Source organism: Acomys russatus, chromosome 15 (genome assembly GCF_903995435.1).
Source record: "Acomys russatus chromosome 15, mAcoRus1.1, whole genome shotgun sequence".
NCBI classification, from domain to species: domain Eukaryota; kingdom Metazoa; phylum Chordata; class Mammalia; order Rodentia; family Muridae; genus Acomys; species Acomys russatus.
This window is the reverse complement of record NC_067151.1, coordinates 2,166,948-2,182,302: the sequence shown is the minus strand read 5'-3', so window position 1 is coordinate 2,182,302 and position 15,355 is coordinate 2,166,948. Positions and strand designations below refer to the sequence as shown.

Here is a 15,355-nt window from a genome sequence, read left to right as displayed (position 1 = left end):
AAAATCATTCTACATAAACAGATAGCTCCTTAAAAATAGTACTCTCTCATTAAATCTGATTCAACAGAAAGAATCTTTAGGAAAAAAGGAGTGCTTTATAAGTGAAAAGTACAAATCTTTGGCCTGTCTCTTGACATTTTAATGTCAAAAAGGAAAAACAAAAACAAAAAAAACCTTCATATGATTCAATCTATTGATTACTTTTGCACCATAATTTGTTTGTTTTTTTTATACCATAAAAGGAGGCACTTTCAGTATCTGTAAAAGGTGTTTAATCCTAAAACATACCCACCTAGAAGATAACTAATAAAAACAGAATTTGCTATACTCTAAGACCTATTCCAGTTACCACTCCAAAAATCATCTGAAAGTCAGTATTGCCTGATCATAGAAAAATGGGAATGGGGCACATCTAAGTCCCCCAGGGTCTCCCACATGGAGAACAGAGATTGCTTCGTGCCTTTCAAGAGTGGCAGCTGCTCCCTCTATTCTACTTTAATTAGTAAGTATTCACTTACATTTCCTTATTCTCTTTCCTTTAAGTTCCTTACCATAGCATATAAAACAGTGATCTAAATGAATACCACAGAAGGACCACTGGACTCCATGGATCTTCAGAGTAAATTCCCAGAAAAAAAGACAAGAAGGAAAGTAAGAATCCCAAGACAGAACTTCACATACTGAAGATGATCACTCTATGGTCATCTGATTGCTCAGGTGGAAACATGATGTGGTGTCTGTGGAGCAGCATTGTGGCATGTCAGCAGGCTTCAGTGACAGTGACAACAGCAGCAAAGCACAGTCCTACGCTCACAAAAAAACAGCCTAAAGATGGACACCTTCAGCCACATCTGCGCAGGAAAGACCCGAGGTTTTGGGATAGCAAAGCTCTGCACTTATGTTCTCTTAGACATCCTATCACAGCGAGTGGGCTGAAGTGAAACAGGCAAAGAATTAGGGAGAAAAAAAAAAAGTAACAAACCAACACATACACACACACACCTAACAGAAAGCCAGACAATATCATAAAATGCAGCTGTCATTTTGGCAGCTATATTGCAGTAATTTCTGACTGTCTTTGAATCAGCTGGGAAGAACATCAATGACTGTATGCAAATGAATAAAATGTCCATATCAAAATACAAAAGCACTATCAACAATCACCTCAGACTTTCAGGTTTAGATTCAGTGCAATTGACAAATGCATCGCTGAAGGAAATGCAGCTTAGGCATACTCAAAACGTTTGTGTCTATTCCTGGGAGCACATTTAAAAATTATTGCACAGATTTTTTTTTTATTTTTGTTTTTATTTTTAAACAACAACAGGTGCCAACAGATGTGACCCTCTTGCAGTAAAAACAGAATCTCAAGTGCCAGACACTCGGCATTTTAGATTTCCTACAGAGCCACAGGGCAGTGAGTTTTAAATATCTCCATGTGATCGGACCCTAAAAATACCGAGCACAAACCATGACTGCCTCTCTGGATGTAAATTTTAAAAATATAATTACAGTATCATAGTTCCCACTAACAACAACGGGGAGATCTAAAGATGCATGGTACAATTTAAGTATATCATCCTCTTTACCAAAAGCAAAGGCCTCTCCACCTTAATGAAGCCAAGACTTGCATCAATCAGTGCTGTTTTGTAAAGAGTAAAGCAGCAAATCTGAGGACGGACGCTGCAGGGCTGGGTTAGAGCCGCTTCTTAGACAGAACACAGGGGTGAGACGTAGGAGTCAAAGGCCTCAAAATAACTAATGACATAAATAGTGTTATAAATTTGCTAAGCAATTTCTTAATTAAAAATTTAAAGATATAAAATTGACAACTGTTTTGTTCAGAATCGACACTCCTGGGCTCTTCCATTAACATCTACTTCCCTGTTAAAACCTTCACAAACATAGTCTCTGGTGAACATTCGTAGGTATATTTTACTTTTAGCTGAGCACAAGAAGAGATCTGATTGGATACCTATATCTTAAAAAAAAATTCTTGATATAAACAGAGTAAAAGACATGATATAGTAGTGATTACTGGAAAAAAAACAGCAGCTCAGATCTACATTGCTTGACAAAGTGCAGCCTCGGCAACTTAGACACAGCAGTGCTAACCTCAGCCATACTTGTACCTAAGCTCTCAATCACTGCTATTCAAAAACACCTTGAAGCAAGCCTTTAAAAATTGTTTTTAAACTAAGATAGCAAACACTTAGCCATGTAATGGCAGTGTTATGTGCCATAATCTTGCTTTGTAAAAAGAAAAATAACATGAGAGATTTTTTAATACTGGAATCTGGTTACATTACATATTTAAGCTTCTATACAGAATGATGGACACTTTGAGAAGCTAATCCTTATCCAGAAACATTTTAATCTCTTAAGAAACAAAGTAAAACAGACAAATGGTAAAATAAAAAATAAAAAAATTTTAAAGCCCCAAACCATGTTGCTCCTTCTCACAATAGTGCACATTTTAACCATAATTTAGTTATGGCTACAAAATATCAGAAGATTTTTTTTGTTTAAAATCTCTTCTTTATGGTATTTAAAAAAAAAAAAAAAAAAGTTGTGCCCTTCTAGTCTTTAATTGGCAGAAATACGTCCCCAAGAAGAAACTATTTTATTTAAGCCATAACAAACACACACGCGCGCGCGCACACACACCATACACACAGAACAAAAACAAAAACCCAAAACAAAGATACATAATACCCTTTGCTGATGTGTCTTAGAGAACGACATGACAGAAGTCATGTGGGTCTTCCTTTAATTCCAATTCCCTCCACATATGCACCAATTGAATATATGCTCTGGGAGCCATAAAATGTACCAAACATCTACCTCTTCCAAAGAATGCAATAAAATATTTTAAGATTTTTTTTTTTCATTTAAAAAGTGAGAAAAAAATAAAAGCAAGAAAATGATTCACTCCCTTACTTCATGCATCCGCAATCTAAACCATAACAAATGGAAGCAAGAACGCACTACTGCCGCAAGCTTCTGCTAAGTCCATTTCTCTGTACATACAAACTGCGCACTACTGACAAGGAAACAAAATATAATCCATGGTATCTGCTGATTCAAAGGGGAGAAACAAGGCTGTCATTAATATCCAAAACTGGTACATGTGTGGTTTGCTCTTATAACGCATATCCTTTTCTTCTGCTTTTCATATCCAAACTTCTAAACACTACTTAGGGGCACAGCAGGTTAGATCCCAGCACTTGGTGAGCAGAATTCTCAAGCTGGGGTGAGACTGTCATCCTCAGGGTACAGCTGTGTTCACATATACTGTATGTATATATTTCTCTTAGATTTGGCTGTAGTGGACTGGCCATGGTTCAAGTGGGACTATAGCAGTATGTGGGTCAGGGATAGTCTTGTGGCTATGTACACATTCATAGTCGGTCCATGGCTTCCAACTAGTAACGCTATTTCCGAAGGTCTAAGACACAAACCTGTAAGAGATGACAACAGTCAGCCAGTGTCCAGAAACCTACGTTACATTTCAAACTTAACTTGTATAAAGATTACAGTGTAATTTAAATCTGTTTCTTAGATGCAAATTCGCAAAATCAAAGTAACACATCATGGAAATAAACTTTAACTGAAGGATGTCACATCACTAAGATATACAGTGAGCTCCCATGAGCTATAGTAACTGAAGAAATGCTGCTATAATTTTTAGGAATTAGTCCTTATAGTCAGTAAAAAGGGAGCAGGAAACATATAAAGCAGACTGTTTCTAACTCTCAGATCTTAACAGAAGACACCAGAGGTTACAGAGGGCCAGGACATGGCTCAAGGACACTTTCCAGTTTCCCCTGCTTTAGAACGAAGAAGGCCACACTACTCTACTCCCACTCCAACCCACATACCCAACCAACCAACAACATCTTGATGGTCTCAGTGTCAAATATCCCCCCACAAAAATTGGTCTCCTTTCCCAAATCTCCAATACTCCTCCAAAGAGAGGAGAGCTGGGGGAAAAGGGCTTTAACAATATCATTCACTAAGAGACAGTTCACCACATTTAATTTCACAGTGAAAACTGCTCATTGCTTGTTTATAAAGACCCTTTGGCAAAGTCATCCTAAGTTTTATTTATATTACTCAAATGTAATGAACAAATATAATATATATACATATATGTATGTATACACACACACACACACACACACACGCAGGGGGAGAGGTGTCAATACCTTAACTAAAAATTTTTATTTTGCAAAGAACATGGCTGTACCTAACACACTCTCGTCTCTTTAAAAATTCATGAGTATACTCACTGAACCATCCGAAGCACTGGCTCCAACTTTGTCTCCTGCTGCATTCCAGCAAACTTCAAATATCCCACCTGTTCCCCTGTAACTGTGAACTAGAGCACCTGTCTAAAAATATGAAAAACAGAACCCTAAGAATCATTACAGTGACACAAGAAGATTAGAATGTGGGAAAGGACTGATGAGCGCCCCTCCCCCATTGATGGTTTATGGTGGCTGAGGGAGGAAGTGACATTTTCCTCAGTGGTGTACTCACTGATTATTTGTTCATTTTTCTTACAAGTAACTCTCTTTACACTCACTGGGTCTCCTCCAATGCCCAATGACATTAATGGAGGAGGAGGGCTAAATGGGGAAAGGAAGTTGCTGCACCATATCATGTACAAGCAAGCATGTCATAATGAAACCTATTATTATGCATAGTTACCGTACAGCAATTTTAAAAAGGGAAAGAATGAGATGCAGGGGAGAAACCCACTAGGAAGCGATCAAGGTACAACTATTACAGTAATCCATATAAACTTAGAGTCAAGAATTAAAAAGGCAGTATTGGGGTTCAAGATAAACTATCAAAGATAACAGAATTTGTGAAAAGATTGGGCCTGAGAATGAGTAAAAAAAAACATAAAAATATATTATGATGCATTAATTCTCTAACAATCAGAGGTGGGACTTGGTTTCAAATAAAAATACAGGCAGGTTCTAAAACTCCAGAAATGAGCTATGGTAACGCTGTCACAGATGCGATCAGACAATTCTCAAAGGATAGTTTCTGTACATGCCATTCCCCACTAGGCATTTTAACTTCCTTGAAACAACACCTACAAGTGAACACTTATTACTGAAAGACATAGCATGTTGCCAACAGAAACAAAGACTGAAAGTGTAAAAGATGAAGTGTAAAAGACAAGAAAAACACTGTGTTCAAGCTGTTTATACTATGTTTCCTAGAGTGGTATGAGTGGGCCAGGGAGAGTCCAAGGAAGCTAAAGGCAGAAAAGATGTACATGCTCCTCTTGAAAGGAGTTACAGAACTTCCTCTAAAAATATGTCCAGGAGCAGCCAGGCGTGGTGGCATATGCCTTTAATCCCAGCACTTGGGAGGCAGTGACAGGTGAATCGCTTCATCCAGTCTGGTCTACAACGTGATTCAGGACAGCCAAGGCTACACAGAGAAATTCTGTCTTCAAATACCAAAAAACAAACAAACAAAAACACACAAAACAAACAAACAAAACATATGACCAGGAACATATATTCGTAAAGAGAAAAATGAAACAATAGTGGTAAGATAATATTGAGTAAGATATTAAGGTAGAATATTTTTATTTTCACCAGGAATAGGCCTTTAATCTCAGCAACTGGAAGGGGAGGCAGCCTGTCTATAAAGTGAGACTTTCCTTCAAAAAACCAAAACTACCAACAATCCAATTGGAAAACGAAAGGACTTGATCTGAAAGGGGCCTCAGCTTCACAGGAAGTAATTTCAAGACTGATAAAGGAGATTATATGAAACGAAATCTTCTGCAGGGCAAAGTGAATATTCAGCATAGTAGACAGAAAATGGGAATGAGAGACAATTTTGTGCCAGCCATACTTCAAACATAAAATAGAGAGAATACATTTTTTTTTAAAAACCCACCAGAATTAAGCACTAAATAAGTAACTAATCTAGTTAATACATGGGCAAACTGAATGAACAACTGACAAAAGAGACATAAATGACCAATAAATGTTTCTAAGTTTTCAACATCCTCAGCCATCAGAGCGAGGTGATCTAAATGACTCTGAGCTTCTCACTTTAATGGCTTTCATGGGGAAAACAAGTCCAACATGCTGAAGTAGTGCAAAAATAGTACAACTCATAAATCACAATGCAGGTTCCTAAAGAGTGAAGAGTAGAACCACATGCAGCGGTGTCATGAGTACACACTGAAACACAAGTCAACGCACCACAGAGTCACCTGCATAACCATGTCTACTGCTGTGCTATTCAAGATGGCCAAGAAATGAAACCACCTTGGATGTTTATCAACAGATGAATGGAGAGAGAATAGGAAGCATGTATACACAATGGAATTTAATGTACCCTTAAAGACAAAATAAAACCATGACATTTTCCCAGCAAATTTGTATAAATGGGAATTATTATTAAGCAAAATATACCAGGCTCAGAAAGATAAATATAACTTGTTTCCCTTCACAAGGCTCCTAGATTTTAAGTTTTATTTATGTAGGTGGAGCACATGTCATAAAACTAGTGACATCACTGGCAGGGGTTTATGAGAAGGGATTAGAGAGGTCTTAATGCAGGAAAGAGGGTAATAAAATCCATGTGACATGGAAATTGAATGAAGGCTGAGGAGAGGGTGAAGGTTGGGGTGGGCAGCCAAAGCAAAGTATGCACAAAGTGTCATAATGAAGTCTTTTAGTTTTAATGCTAGTTTTTAAAAGTAAAATTAAAATAAAATTTAAAACTGCATCGGGAGTCAGCCTGCATCCTGAAGTGTGTAAGGAGAACTTATTTTCATCCCCTATGATAACGAAATCTTAGAGACTCACTGAAATGTCATCCTCCACCAAAGAGCTGGATCTTTGCTGACAGGGCTTTGTGCAGTAAGCAACTCAGAAAAGATGAAAGAGAAGCTAGTAAGAATCGTCACTGTGCGGTGTGAAGGCAGAGATGGCCAAAAGCTCTTCAGTAAGGACCTTCTTCAGCCATAGGATGTGGAACTTAATGAGAATATACTCAAATGTGATGGTTTAAAACTTACTCATCAAATTAACTGGAGTAGAAATCTCCTACAGAAAGGGCAATGGCTGCCTATAATGAATTAGAATGCCCTGCACCAACAAGACCTGGGCAACACAGAGGATGGTTCCTGAGGCAGAAAAGCTCCTACACTGAAAAGCTGTAAAAGTGAAAGCAAAAGTACTATTTTGCGGTGGCTCTTTACCATCACTGAAAAGGCAGCAAAGTGTTAAGAACAGTTCACTCACAAAATCTTGTCCTTTTAAGTTCAACAAATGTCAAGTGCATCATAAGCTTCTTCAGTTCATATCTACTATGCTGTTCGAGAATAAAATAATAAGGCAAGAAATCTATTTCTAAATTGATTTGCACATAAAAATGCAACTTTCACTCAGTGTTAGTTTAGCTATAAAATGTCCCAAGAGTAATCTTAGGACTTTAAAAGTAAGCATTAAATTGATGTCACATAAAGAATAACCAAAATATAAGAACTTAAGTAAATCCCTCTTAGTAAGAGTTGTTTACTGTTTAAATTACTAGGACATACCTGTGTGTTCCAGATGTGCACGCACTTGTCAAAAGAACCACTTGCCAGATACCTGCCATCAGGACTGAAAGCCACACTGTACACAGGCTCTTGGTGTTTTGTCAAAGTATGAATGCAAATCCCTCGGTCTACATCCCATAACCTTACTGTAGAATCAAAGGATGCACTGAAAATAGAAGAGAAAATAATTTTATAAGTAACCAAATACTCTCTTGGACTTTCCTCCAGCCAATCCTAAGGGGTTAGCAATAAAATCCACGTAACTGTAGAAACTGGAAGGGAAAGAAGAAAAAAGACTGAAGGCCCTAGCCCCTGCCCAGTCACTTTACTCTTAATAGTCGTAGTTATCAGTCTATGGTTCTGAACCCCAAACTGATTGTATTTTTGGATTCATCTCTTAAAAAACATGCTGATGGAACTTTATTATCCTATGCCAAACTGATCTGAATGTGTTGCTGATTGAAATAGGGACTCACTTTCTGGAATAGAAGCATGTGCCAACAAGCAAAGCCTAACCATTGGGTTTTATTCAATAGATACAAAATTAAAAAAAAGAAAAACCTAGTAAGCCTTGAAACACTAATATTAAAATCCTATGTTTGAGGGTTCCCAATGAAATAGATTCCCAAAGATATGCTCCCTGTTTTCTGCCATACTTTCCCAAAATTTTTATTCATGAGAGACTAAATAGGAAAAGTGAAACAGACACATCACCTTGCTAACATAAGGTTGGCATTTGGATTATTTGTCCCTGGTCCTGTTGGACTCCATTTAATAGTATAAATTTCTTTATTATGTGCTTGCAAATCATGAACACAATTATCTTGCTTCATACTCCAGATCTAAACAGAAAGAAAAAAACATGGTTATTTTCCATACAATGGATACATTTAAAAGTGCTATCTTTCCAGTACAAAATGAATCATATAACCATGTATTATTCAGCATTACTCCACCTACAAATGTGTTAAATTCTTCACAAATATTCCCTACTGCAAAACTTGGAGGCTGAATTAAGTGCAGCTTTGACCAGTCCTTTTTCTTTGTTTGTTTTTGTTTTTCTAGACATCGGCCTTTTGTGTGTGTAGCCTTGGCTATCCTGGACTCACTGGCCTTGAAGTCATAGAGATCGCATGCCTTTGCCTCCTGAGTGCTGAGATTAAAGGTGTGCTCCATCTGTCTTAATCCATACAAATCTCCTCATTTACAAAGTCCCTGAACTAAGGATACAGAAACTCAGTGGTCTAGCACTCTGTGAGGTCCTAGGTTCAGTTCCGCCAACCCACAGATACACACCCAAAGCAACTGGAATTCACACTCCTAAAATACAATAAACAGAACAATACTATACTGCTTTGTAGCTTAGATATATACAGTGCTGTGAAATGAAGCTGACCACAGATTTCTACAATATTTTTTGTTAGTAGCATTTGGGCACCGGCAATCTTGACATGTCACCCCTTCTAATCTTCTTCACATTTTCCATCTACTTTGATCATCTTTTTGACCTAGGGAATTCTATTTCTTGAGGTTTATAGTCCTATCACTTGTTGTTTATTAAATAGCACCCATTTCATTTCTGCTTCAAAATCCTGTAACCCTCAATTCTGTGCTGGGTTAAAAAAGAAAGAAAGAAAGCTCCAATCTAGAACCCAGGACATCTAGTTCCAGGCTCTCCAGCTTGCAGCTCAATCCATGGTGAAGCCTCTCTGGCTCTCGGCATTTTTTTTCATAGTATACGCTTTGATGGTGTGTGCCTAAGAAGAAAACCCAAAGATAAGAAAATCTGGTGTGGTGGTATAGTCCTATAGCCGGTGCTTGGGAGGATGTGAAGGATATCCAATCCAAGGCCAGCCAAGGCTACGTAATTAGATTCCGGCTTTGAAAAAAAAAAAAAAAAAAGAAAGAACAGGCTAATGATACAGCTCAGCATTGTCGTGAGTCCTTAACACACTAACATCCTCCATTTGAAATTGGAGGTAAATAGAAGAAAGATACACTTAGCCTTTTCATACTAAAAGAGGTGATTTTTCTCTGCAGGATTATCCTATTTGTAAGGGTTGTAATGATAGTCACTGGTACTGCAAGTCTCAACTTGACTGAATCATGAAGAATTCAGATATTTGGTTGAGCATTAGCTCTCCATGTTACACAGTAAGAACAAAGCAGACTGCATTCTCCCTGTGGGTGAACAGTGATTTGTGTAGGCAGCTACAACTATCTTCTTTAGCTTCACTACTGAGCTGAAATGTGGGCCTTCTGCTTTCAGTATGGGCCTTATCCAATGGCCCTGGCATTCCAGATTCGCACGACTTGAATTTCAAGTTTGGAACCACATGGCTGGCTGTGGGCATTTGTATAAGAATTACCCCCCACATGATTATATATTTACATGCTTGGTTCCCAGTTGGTGGAACTAGTTTTGAAAAAGTAGGAAGTGTGGCCTTGTTGGACAATGTGCATCACTTAGCTCCCTCTCTCTATGCCTCTATTGACTTCCTCACCAGTGAAAACTGTGGTAAGTACAGCAGCACAATTCATCTGTATAGCCATAGAATTTATTATATTCAAGTATGCAAGTATTTTAGAGGAAAAAAAGATTAACCGTTAAAAAGCTAGACAAGTCCTCATTTAGGTTTATTTATCAAGAGAACATTTTAAATAGTCTTAAGCTGGGCATGGTAGTACCCATGCTTTAAGGCCAGCATTCAATAGACAAGTGGATCTCTGTGAGTTCCTGGCTAGCCTGGTCTACACAGGGAGACCCTGACTCAAAAAAAAGCGGGGATGGGGAGGAGAGTTAAAATGTCCACAGACATCTTCACTCTAAAGCACCCACTACCTCAATTACCTTCAAGGTCATGTCATCTGAACAGGAGGCCAGGAGATTGCCAGTTGGGTCCCATTTGATAGCATTTACTTCATTCTAAAATCAACAATAAATATTTTTATTTTTATTTTGTGGAACAGGCTATTTGATATTTAATATACACACTTAAAAACTATCTTGAAACATTACTTGCTAAAAATAGCCGTTTATACGAGGAAAAAGCCATCTTACCGTGTGTCCCTGGAATGTTTTGATAGGTCTGTCTTGTCCTAATTTACAGACATGAATGCACATATCTGTACTACACGATGCAAAGGTGTTGTTGCTCTGCCAGTCAACATCCAGTGCTGGGGCTGGAAAGAAATACAGACTGGGTTTGCATTGTACATACGTGTCATCCAGGAGCTTGAGCTCTGAATTGTGGTTCGGTATTACACATCCTACGCAGTATTTAAATATTTTACTTTCTACCTTTCCACCTATTTGTTTGTTTGCTTGTTTATGCATTGGTATTTTGCCTGCACGTTTGTCTTTGTAAGCTGCCATGTGGGTGTGAGGAATTAAACCTACGTCTTCTGGAAGAACAGCTGCAGCTCTTATCCACTGAGCCATCTTTCCAGCCCCTGCTTTACACTTTTTAAGCTATAAATCAATAAATAGCTAACTATCTAAGTATTAAAAAAACAAATAACTTTCACTGTGCAGTGATCACTGTGCAGGATGATTTATGTTATAAACTGGAAAACTATGTCTTAGCTTCTCTTTTGTATAACAAAAAAAAAATCTGATTAACTTTTTATTTCTATTTCATTTACCTGTGCATGTGTAATCGACAGGAAGCTTTGGTTCTACCACTGCTATAGTTTTAAGCCAAACAAACTGCTGAGCCTACTAGCATGTGGCCCTTCATCTGAGCCTGGGGCTAACACTCCACCTCCAAACTCACTTAGTACTTGCTGATGCTCCTACGACCAAGCAGAAAGCTGCAGGCTCGAAGAATGCTACAAACTACAAGTCAGATAAATAATGAGTGAGAGCCATTCCCATTACCAACTACACTGCATATAATTGACAAATACATTTTCTTCGAAGTAATTCTTATAAAATTCCTTTTAAAAAAAATCAAATGGCTGAGCATGGTGACATAGGCTGCAATCCCAGCACTTGGGGAGGCAGAGGCAGATGGATCTCTGTGACTTCAAGGCCAGTCTGGTCTACAAAGAGAGTCCAGGACAGGCAAGGACACAGAAAAACCCTGTCTCAAAAAAACAAAACAAACAAACAAAAAAAATCAAATGAAATCTTAAAATTCTTAAATTTAAAATCTCGAAAAAGCCGCAAAAGTTGGCTAGGATTTAGTATGTAGCCTGATTTTTAGCTCAAAGAGGACTACACATTTCTCCCCTGCCCAAACTCCCTCCCACCTCCCCCAACCCCCCCCCCCACCCCATAATTAGTCTCACAGATCAATGCAAGGGTAGCAAGTGACTGGGCTAAGTGTGAACACACGAGAAACTGTCTTCACACTCAGTCAGCTGTACTGAACAGATTTTCAGTGGGGAAGTAATAGGACATTTAGACTTAGCCACAGTATGACACAATTCCTACGTTCTACAAAAACTAGGAAAAGCTACTTTTCAAACCATGATATGTCTGTCAACTCAACTAAGAGACAAAAAGAAACAGGAAAGAGAAGGAGGTTTCCTCATTTGCTTTTCAAGAACATTTCTTAAATTTATCACTTCACTCTCACATTTGGCTAGGTATGACTTCTAGGTGGATGCAACTCTGGAGCCAAGAAAGAGGAAAGCAGAATGCTGTGAGTCTGCAGCCAACCTGGGACACAAAGCAAGATATTGTTCCTTCTTGACTTCTCAAACAGCAGAGCTGGTCAGTGAGAACAGATGCAGCGGTTCCAGGCTGAAGGCAGTGAGGACACTAAGCTACATGCCAGGACCATGCTGGACCTCACACAAGAAGACACCCACAAAAGACACCAAGGACACCCATCTTTTACTTCACAAACACAGGAGGGATGACACCAAACTAAAATGCACAAAATGCCAATATGTAAGCCTGTAACAATTTAATTTATCCCCACAGAAGTCATTTCTCTTATCCTTCCAATAAATAAATATCAAGACCCCTTATTTACATAAAGTGAAAATGAGGCTAAAAAGGTTAAATTATCTGAGAGCATAGCAAGTGGAGAAAGGACATTTGCTGCCAGACCTTCCAATTCTACAGCACCATCCCTAACTGCATACACCACCTGAGTGCTTTCTTTATAGTACATTTCACAAAAAAATCTGCTGATCTTTGAAAAGCACTATCCAAAAGCTATGGAACACTTCCTGAGAGAACTGGTACAAGAATGTTGTATGACACTAAAAGTCCTGAATGAATTCTATGACATCACACTCTAATGAGAGAAAGAGAAGTGCGAGACAGCTGCCATGTGTCACCAAGATTTACCTGAGTGGAAAGGAAACTGCTGCTTGGCTTCACCAGTGTGTGCATCCCAAATGATGGTGGTCTGAGATTAAAAGGAGAAGAAGAATTAATTTTTCTGAAATTAAACATTGTGCAAATACAATAATGGATGCTTAACGGTATTAAGGCAGAATGAAACTTTAGAGTGGATTTTATCTTCAATGTTTTTATCCCTCATGGCACAAGGCCACCTACACTCAGCTCAGGAGATATAATCATGATGCAGTATAACTTTTCTGTGGGCATTTCCCACCACCTTACTCCCAATAACAATTATTGTTTGTTAACCAAGTACCTGGCATTGTATTAGACTGCTTAATGGACATCACTGCAATGGTGGATTTAATGAGTTTTTACAGATCTGGAGTTATAAGACAGTAAGTTATTGTTACAGTGAAATCTGGTTTGAAATACTAAAAGACTGTAATTGTTTTGAAGCTCACATTGACCCCCCCTCCAAAGAGAAGCTATTTACATTTTTGATACCACTTAAAACAGGTCCTAAAACTGCCTATGAAAGTGACAGGTACTGTCTCTCACTCTCTTTTAAAGCTAGTCACTAAAATGAGGCTAAGCCAGATATGTCCCCTCCTCTGATACCACAAAACGGATGAATAACCTTTTCTTTGCTGGATGGAAATAGTCTTAAGCCCTTGATTATTTAGGGAGGTGTGGTAGCAAGGGGGAGGGGAAGGAGGGCTGAAAGAGAGAGAAGCCAATTCCAACAAGTTTCTATTTACATCCTGGAGCTAGCATGGTATTGTGATTCAATTAAGCACAGGAAGATATGGAGGGCCCATGGAGTCACTCCACAGCCACAGCTGCCACTGAAATAAACTGGGAAAGCACAAAGTGCCTAATGACAACATTTCATTAGGTTCAAATGCCAGCAAAAATGAGTAGTCATAATTAGCATATAGGCAGTCCCACTCGCTACCTCTCAGGGGCCTAGCAACCTCTGAGGTCATCATCTACTGCTTGTATGCTGAGTAAGAAGGGCCTGCCAGCCATCTGTGTGCTCTGTTGTGGGTGTCCCCAATCCTTTGCCACAATAAACCTCCTTTATACCAGATCTATTACATGGTATATTCATCATTACTTTAATAGTCATATCAACAAAAGGTATGAGTAGATTCAGGAAATCTTGCAGAAAATATTAGAAATTATTTCTATTATTGTCACAAATTCATACTTTTATGAACTGAAGTGTGTTTAAGTGATTAGCAAGAAAGAAAAACAATTACTTTCTAATATATTCCTTACAGAACTTATCTGAATGTTCATTTACCTTATCTACACCAGCACTCAAGATGAAATTTCCTTTCTTATTCCATTTTAATGCAAATATAGGGCCTTTATGCTGTCCCAAGGTGCTGGCAAGATTACCTAAGTTAAAAAATGAAATCTTTAAAATTACTTCAAACTCTATAAACTATAATTTGTAAACATCAATAAACTTAGAAAAATATGTACCATCTTTAGTCCATATTCTGGCAAATCCATCATATGACCCAGTTGCTAGAAGTGTACCTTCACTCTGTCAGAGAAATACATTTTGTTTGTTACACAACCCCAAAATGCCATTTCATTACTACACACATGCTTCCTGTGGAAGTCCCAGGCACAAAAGACCCTTCTATGTGTGTGAATGCCAACAAAGGCCAACAAAACACCCTTCCCTGATGAAGCTAGCGTTCTCTGAAAGGCTCATACCAAATTTGAGCACTAGTAGTAAGCGCTGTGAAGCAGGACTGACTGACAGTGGCCTCTGTACAACATTTTCACAGATGTTCATGAATAAGAATGGGGCAGGTAGCAGAATAGGGAGACATAAAAATGATACTATGAGAATGTTTTTATAAGAAGTAAAAAGCGAGGGGATGGAGAGATGGCTCAGAGGTTAAGCACACTGGCTGCTCTTCCAAAGGTCCTAAGTTCAATTCCCAGCAACCACATGGTGGCTCATAGCCATCTATAATGAGATCTGGTGCCCTCTTCTGGCCTGAAGGTGTACATGAGACAGAGAGCACTGTATACATAATAAATAAATAAGTAAATCTTAAGGGGGGGTGGGGGGGAGAGAAGTAAAAAGCAAAATCTTCCAAAATGCTTTTTAATTCTGATTAGGACTTTAGGAACATAGAGCCAGGTTGAAGGTAAAAACAGGGTCTACTTTCCAGATTGTATGTCAAGTCATCAAATATCCTCATTTACAGACCACTTAAGCAAGAAAAGAGAACTCACATTCCAATCTAGGGAGGTGACATCCTTGTTACTGGGAACGTCCTGCCCTCCTTCCCGTATGCAGTGTCTAAGCACCAGCTGCGTGGGGCCACTCGTGCTATTCTCACTTAGGTTCCATATTCTTGCTGTGGAGTCTCCAGACCTTCAAAGTCCAAACATTGGCTTAGTCCTCATGATATTTGCAAGCATTCCAGAATCCAAGC

At 38.6% G+C, this 15,355-nt stretch overlaps 1 protein-coding gene across 6 annotated transcripts in view; it reads right to left on the bottom strand.

Annotated features, from left to right (window-relative positions):
- Nucleotides 1-2,557: 2,557 nt before the first annotated feature.
- The window catches only part of Tbl1xr1 (TBL1X/Y related 1), a 146,482-nt gene continuing 133,684 nt past the window's right edge, over nt 2,558-15,355 (bottom strand). For all 6 annotated transcript variants that reach the window (XM_051156967.1, XM_051156971.1, XM_051156969.1 and 3 more), the window contains 10 exons: nt 15,153-15,294; nt 14,382-14,445; nt 14,197-14,294; nt 12,891-12,951; nt 10,647-10,768; nt 10,437-10,511; nt 8,300-8,427; nt 7,586-7,751; nt 4,293-4,394; nt 2,558-3,461 (listed from right to left, as the gene is read on the bottom strand). In XM_051156967.1, the coding sequence (XP_051012924.1) occupies nt 3,435-3,461; nt 4,293-4,394; nt 7,586-7,751; nt 8,300-8,427; nt 10,437-10,511; nt 10,647-10,768; nt 12,891-12,951; nt 14,197-14,294; nt 14,382-14,445; nt 15,153-15,294 (985 nt within the window). In that variant the 3' untranslated portion in view covers nt 2,558-3,434. The remainder of the gene's footprint in view (nt 3,462-4,292; nt 4,395-7,585; nt 7,752-8,299; nt 8,428-10,436; nt 10,512-10,646; nt 10,769-12,890; nt 12,952-14,196; nt 14,295-14,381; nt 14,446-15,152; nt 15,295-15,355) is intronic.